Here is a 7,236-nt window from a genome sequence, read left to right on the forward strand (position 1 = left end):
TTCACAAGATAGCTATTCTGCTTAGGTCCTGTATGAACGTATAGATTTCCTGTAATAACATAACATAACTTTATAATGCAATGTAGTTTTATAAATTATTCGTAAGTATTTCAAAATTAATTTTACTGTCAAACTACTCTTAACTTAACCTTATCCGCTTTTATTTTAAAGTAATACATTAGAAGTAGCCATCTTTACTAGTAGCGATATCACAAACGAATCCAGTAGAAAATTCATAGCGGAGTTCGATCCATCGAACAGATCCATCGAAACAGATGTCTCAACTGTTGAGTCTACTGAATGCAGTCCATTTAATGCTGCAGACAATTCTTGGAGCGTTTGAGTAGAGTTTTCGTCCAATAATGCCTGCAAATCGGTGTCTTCAAACTTTTTCGGTTGGCCTGAGCGTTCTTTATCATTGACATGAAAATCACCATTTTTAAATCGCGGAAACCATACTTGGCATGTTCTTTCCGATAGAGCATAATTGCCATAAGCTTCGAAAAGCAATTTATGAGCTGCAGCTGCAGTTTTTTTCAAGTCAAAGTAATGAAGCAGCACATGTCGAAAAAACAACTTATCACGTTCCATATTTAATCAAAAGAAAAAATAGCACTGCTCGCTTAAATGAATCTCTTCGCTCTGAATTTTATTGACAAATGTCTAACCTCTAAAATGCAGCCAGTTTCAGATATCAAAATAAATTACACCTACAACTAACGTCATCTAACTGTGAGCCGTAGAAACTAAGTTTACCACCTAATAGTATGTTTATACCGAACGTTTAATACGCGTACGAATTAGTAATTTTATGTTAAATTATTTTGATTTCGGCGATATATATAAACAACGTCATATTGAAGTAGTGCAATATTGATTTGAAACATGTATCGTATTAATTGAAAATATTGTATCGCCGAAATTAAAATAATTAGATATAAATTTACTAATTGATACGCTTATTAAACGTTCAGTACAAACATACTATATGAGATTAAACTTATTAATAACTAACATTTTTTGAAAATCTATTTGATGCTCACATTATCCGCTATGCTACTCTAGCTAACTCTAACTAATGACTCCTGCACACAGGACGCGGTAATGCTTGCCGCGCGGCGGAAATTCGCGCGACAGCCAATCAATATGCTGCTTTCCGTAATAACCTTCTAGCTCTTACGGAAAAACAATATATTGATTGGCTGTCGCGCGGACTTCCTCCGCGCGACAAACATTACCGCGTCCTGTGTGCAGAAGCCATAAGATGTAAACAGTAAGCAAATTGACCAATCACAGTCATTGATTCTTCTTATTGTCCAAGAATCAACGACTGTGATTAGCTGATTCTCTTACTGCTTACGTCTTATTGCTTAAATTTTTTTATGTGCCACCAGCTTAAGGACCGTGGCACACAGAAAAACTTAAGCAGTAATGGCTCCTGCACACAGACGTAAGCTTAAGCAGGAAGCAAATTGACCAATCATAGTCGTTGATTCTTGTACCGTAAGAAGAATCAATGACTAAGGGCTATCGCACACAATTGACATAACTGCATATGCATAGCATAAGACCGTATGTACCAATGAGCATCGAGTATTAAGTCGCCATATTGGTGTTCGATGCTTAATATTCGATGCTCATTGGTCCATACGATCTTATGCTATGCATATGCAGTTATGTCAATTTGTGTGCGATAGCCCTAAAGCGTCTTCTACAATAGCAGTAGGAGTAGTAGTAAGAAATAAGCAGTAAGTAAATAGACCAATCACAATCGATTATTTTTGAAACGTGAGAATGGAATTGGTCAATTTGCTTACTGCTTATTTCTTACTACTACTCCTACTGCCATTGTAGAAGACGTTTAAAGCTGATGGCACATAGAAAAACTTAAGCAGTAATGGCTCCTGCACACAGGACGCGGTAATGCTTGTCGCGCGGCAGAAGTTTGCGCGACAGCCAATCAATATGCTGCTTTCCGTCATAACCTTCTAGCTCTTACGGAAAAACAACATATTGATTGGCTGTCACGCTGACTTCCGCCGCGCGGCAAGCATTACCGCGTCCTGTGTACAGGAGTCATAAAACGTAAGCAGTAAGGGAATCAGCCAATCACAGTCGTTGATTCTTTGACCGTAAGAAGAATCAACGACTGTAATTGATCAATTTGCTTACTGCTTATGTCTTACTGCTTAAGTTTTTCTGTGTGCCACGGCCCTAATGCTTTGTCCATCAAGTCCGTGGTTGAAAAGAACACTTTAGTATACACTGCTTGCACTAGTGCCGCAAGTGTAGAGGAAAAGAATAGATCTAATTAATGAACACTAGTGCACTGAATGCACTCATTGCTTTATCGAAGAGAATCTGAAATGGTGAATTGTGGCCGGTAGTGTGTTGTATTCCAAAATTTAGCAATAAAAATCCTAATACTGAACGTCGTTAAGCGTCTCATACAATAATAACAACAACGTATATTATAAACATGGCACATCAATTGCTCTCGTCGGCCAGTAAATTAGAAAGGTTGATCTTAAAATCTACACAGAAAGGTTACTTCGATACATTTCAGGTACTCTAACCTATTCTATCTTACATCGCATTTTGTGATATAACATATAAAGGCTGTTCCAACTTCTTGGTAAATTAACTGCTAATTAAATCATCTGTCTGTCATCTTTGCTTAAATTGAAGGAAAAACAAAGATAGACATATGATTTAACTATCAGTTAACTTACCAAGAAGTTGGAACAACCGGCCCATAGTTGTGGCATCACGCACTTGATCGCGACGTTTCTGTGAAAGTGTCGATAGCATTATTATGATTTTAATTGCGTGATTACACGTATGTTATACATTACATGGTTCTCGCGTTACTGCATACATTTTATGAATTTGATGTTTTACTAGTGCGATAGTTACTTTGCACTCTAAGTATATTGTTCCTAAATGAAACATATGTTTATTTAGACTTTGTTATTTTATATTTCTTTATTTCCATAACTATTTGGCAACTTTCGCAACCCAATATAGAGTTTGCATCATTTTTGCAACATTCGTAAACCAAGAAAACTTACATAAATATTATTGAAATCAAGTAGATAGTGTTAAGTTAAGGTGTCCTTTTTCAGCTAAGGCGGCATTTATCTTTACTCAAAAATGATGCAATAATATCTACAATTGAACAGTTACAGCAGAAGTGGAGATTATTTTGTAAACAACCACCTAAAGGATTTGAAAAGTTTTATAAACCAGGTTATTCATATATTATGAAAATAATTATTCATTGTTTTTCTTTTTGTTCTTATTTATATCGTACAATTTCTATCGTACAATTTCTAGAGTTCTTAAAAGTTTGTATAATTACTATATATGCAGGTGAAACTAAGAGTGCTGAAAATGTTGGCAAAAAGACAGAAAAAGCATCAAGTAAAAAAGCTACTACACAAAAACCATCATCTAGCTCTAGCTCTTCATCTACTTCGAAAGACTCAGGTTTTCAGTGGATATTTAAGGTTTTCGGGGATAGCACTCAACGTGGGTCTAAAGGGTTTGAAGGTGGTGACAAAGACAGGACATTCATGATTTTGAGTGCAATTGGAATGTCTGGTCTTATTGCATATATATTTACTCAAGATTTTAATCAAAAAGAAATCACATGGAGAGAATTCATATACAAGTGAGCATATAACATTTTGTCAAGTAATTATGTTAATGTATCCTTTAATAGAACAAAAAAGGTACTTATTATAGATAAGGAATAGGTCTAATGTATCTACAACAATTATTCCTTCTTTTTCTTTTTAGTTATTTAGGTAAAGGTCTTGTCGAGAAATTAGAAGTGGTAAATAAAAAATGGGTGCGTGTAAGACTTATGCCTGGGAATACTGTTGATGGCTCAGTATGTTTTTTCTTAGATTACAAAATTATATATAGTGCAATTAAAGTTATATATATATATACACACACACACATATATATTTATATATACATACTTATTAATACACACACACATACAAACATACACAAGGTGATCCATTTAAATCGAACTTGAATATTTCACTTATCTATTTTTGATGATGCAGAAAAATGTTTCAGATGAAAGTGGAAGAATGTCGAGGGGGACATATTTTGGTTAAGTTGTTTTTTTTTTTTTTAAGTGAAGGCACTAAAAAGATATGAAGGTTACTTTCACTTTTTTAAATGAAATTATGATTTTTGAAGATGTATTGAAGTCGGAGGATATTATTTTGAATATTTCCTTGACTAAATTTTTTATCAGAATAAAATATAAAATATCTCGTAAATTATTAAGTTTTTGACAATTATACTTCTTACTTATTACTTATTATTTCTTAATATTTTTATAAAATAAATAGAGAAATCATTTATAAAAAAATCAAAGTTTCATTTAAAAAAGTGAAGGTGACCCTCATATCTTTTCAGCGCCTCCACTTAGAAAAAAAAACAACGTAATCAAAATGTGTCCTCCTTGACAACCTTCCACTTTCATCTGAAACATTTTTCCGTATTATCAAAAATAAGTGAAGTATTCAAGATGTTCGATTTAAGTGGGCCACCCTGTGTATATTATATAAGTTTAATTATATTTGGATTTGTGTATTAATATTGTTATTAATATCTTTTATAGGATACTTTGTGGTTTAATATTGGTAGTACAGATACATTCGAAAGAAATCTTGAAAATGCACAAATTGAATTAAACATTGGACCTGAGAATTATATTCCTGTGGTTTACAAAAATGAAGTAGAAAGTATAAACCTATTGTCGTATCTGCCACAGATTTTAATGTTGGGTATGTGTAAACAATAATAGCAATTATTAAATTTTGTAAACATATGTTGTAAATGACAACTTACTGTTGTTACTAATTTATTGAAATTTTAGGTTTCCTAATTTTCTTGGTTCGGAGATCTGCAGAAGCAATGACAGGTAAAGGAGGTAAAAGAGGTGGAATATTTGGTCAAGTAATGGAGTCTACAGCGAAGCTGATCAATTCCAAAGATATTGGCGTACGATTTAAGTGTGTGATCCTATTTTATTTTGTCAAATATATGATAAATCACAATTTATACATTTGAATATATCTTTATATATATTATGTGACATTAGGGATGTAGCTGGATGTGAAGAAGCTAAGATAGAAATTATGGAATTTGTAAATTTCCTGAAGAATCCACAGCAATATATAGATCTTGGAGCTAAAATACCAAAGGGCGCTATGTTAACAGGTATAACAAATTATAAAAATATTAACAAATCTTAATTACATTTGAAATACCACAATGTGATACGTTCGTGTATGCGTACACTCAATTGCAAGATAATTTTTAAGGTTTTTCTAATAAAGTTGCAGCACTCAAGATTGTCATAATTGCGAGCCACTATTGACTAATTTACGCAGTGATTGGCTATGTCTTTTGTTACTGGAAAATTATTGTATATATTCGTCAGCTATGGCTCGCAATTGTAACAACTTAAAACGCTGCAACTTCATTAGAAAAAAGAAGTGCAAAACCGTTTTACAACTGAGTATACGTGCGTATACAATTATTTTTGGACGCACACACATCAAGAAATAATTGTCCACGCGCTGCTCGCATCGTTATTCCTTTTATTGATATCTTCCGCTGTCAGCTAATATTCACCCTTACTCAGTTGTAAGAATCAGCTATTTTCAATGTGATTTTGCGGAAGGAGCTCATTCCACAGCACCGCATGTATATGTTCGCTCATTTTCTTTTATTAATATTTCGACATTTAACATAGTTATTTAAAAAAAATGGTAGAGGACTTTTTGCTCAGTTTGATGGATTCTACCTGCATACAGGTAGAATATCTGATGCAATCTGCATGTCCGCTTCTGAACTCATTAAATTGAATAAAAAATCTTGTATCATTTTACAATTATGCCAATTTCTTAAATATTTATCTTAGAAAATTGACGAATGAATGTATGTGATATGATGAAAAGAACTCTTTAGTTTAAGATGGAGTCTCTTCTAAAATATCTTAATTGACAATCTCTGGTTAACGGCGGATGATACATAATATTGGATACACATTTGTCCAGCATTATACACTCTCTGTCAAGCTATACAAACACATACATATACATATATCTGATAAAATCTGGCGAATCTGATAAATGTTTATCTTAAATATTTTTGGTATCTCAAACTATAGGGAAATAGTATATAAAAGTTTGATTTTTGTTTAAAATTTTTTTGTTATTTTTACGATAATCTATTTTGTCTGTTATTTTATGCATAAAAGTATCAAGATTAAGTTATTGAAAAGTGAATAGTTTAAAAAATATTTCATATCTTGTGCTGAAAAGTATCAGAATAAAATTAAAAATACGTTGGAAAGTATTCATTTTTTAATGATTTTTATATGCAGAATGTGATTAGAGAAATTGGTTTATGTTAGAAAAACCATAATTTTATTTAAAAAAAATTTAAGATGACCTTAAGGGGATGCTGGAGTGGACGACAAATTAGCTAAGCGTCGATAACGTAGAAGCGATCGTCAAAAAGTACAACGTTATCATTTATCGACGATATTGATTTCATGCATATATAGATACATATAGATATTAAGTAAAGACAATCGTCAAATAGCTGATATGATGCCGCTATGATATAGATACGTGAATGTGCAAGTGTGTGTGCTACGTTGTCATTTCAATTTTCTTACACATAAACAGAACGTAAATGTGAATGCCACGTTGCCGATATTCGCATTCTCTCCGAAACAGGCTTTTGCTGCTCTTCTGATGAATTCTTTAAACCGCTTGTGTACTGGATGAATCAAAGAGGTTACACGACATTTTCCCGAAAACTAGATGGAAAAATGTTGGTATCAACAAAAACCCTTAGACAACATAATTTTTATTTCTGCGGATTAGTGACAATTTGTTATTTGATACATACATACGCATATGTCAAAATGACTCCGCAGAATTGATAGACTTGCTACTTTAACAGTGTCACTAATCCGCAGAAATTAAAATTGTTGTTTAGGGGTTTTTGTTGGTACCACCATTTTCCTATTTAGTTTTAGAAAATGTCGTGTAACCATCAAAGAGTTTTTCCGAGAAGTGTACGCATAAGTATAATTTACGAATATTGTTTTGAAAAAAATGTTATCTAATATGTGAGCTTTCTACAGTAACCAGGGGTAAGGGAGGCTGAGGGAGCTGCAGCCCCCCCCCCCCC

General features: G+C 33.0%; 1 protein-coding gene across 1 annotated transcript in view; it reads left to right on the plus strand.

The window, feature by feature from the left end:
* The first annotated feature begins 2,244 nt into the window (after positions 1–2,244).
* The window catches only part of LOC116849431 (AFG3-like protein 2), a 90,124-nt gene continuing 85,132 nt past the window's right edge, over positions 2,245–7,236 (plus strand). Inside the window, exons 1-7 of the mRNA XM_032826570.1 lie at positions 2,245–2,566; positions 3,126–3,249; positions 3,373–3,673; positions 3,802–3,895; positions 4,646–4,811; positions 4,904–5,039; positions 5,129–5,247. Of these exons, the coding sequence (XP_032682461.1) occupies positions 2,480–2,566; positions 3,126–3,249; positions 3,373–3,673; positions 3,802–3,895; positions 4,646–4,811; positions 4,904–5,039; positions 5,129–5,247 (1,027 nt within the window). The 5' untranslated portion in view covers positions 2,245–2,479. The remainder of the gene's footprint in view (positions 2,567–3,125; positions 3,250–3,372; positions 3,674–3,801; positions 3,896–4,645; positions 4,812–4,903; positions 5,040–5,128; positions 5,248–7,236) is intronic.

This window comes from Odontomachus brunneus, unplaced genomic scaffold, assembly GCF_010583005.1.
Source record: "Odontomachus brunneus isolate Ranch 3 - 2012 unplaced genomic scaffold, Obru_v1 Obru_scaffold_116, whole genome shotgun sequence".
Classification (NCBI taxonomy): Eukaryota; Metazoa; Arthropoda; class Insecta; order Hymenoptera; family Formicidae; genus Odontomachus; species Odontomachus brunneus.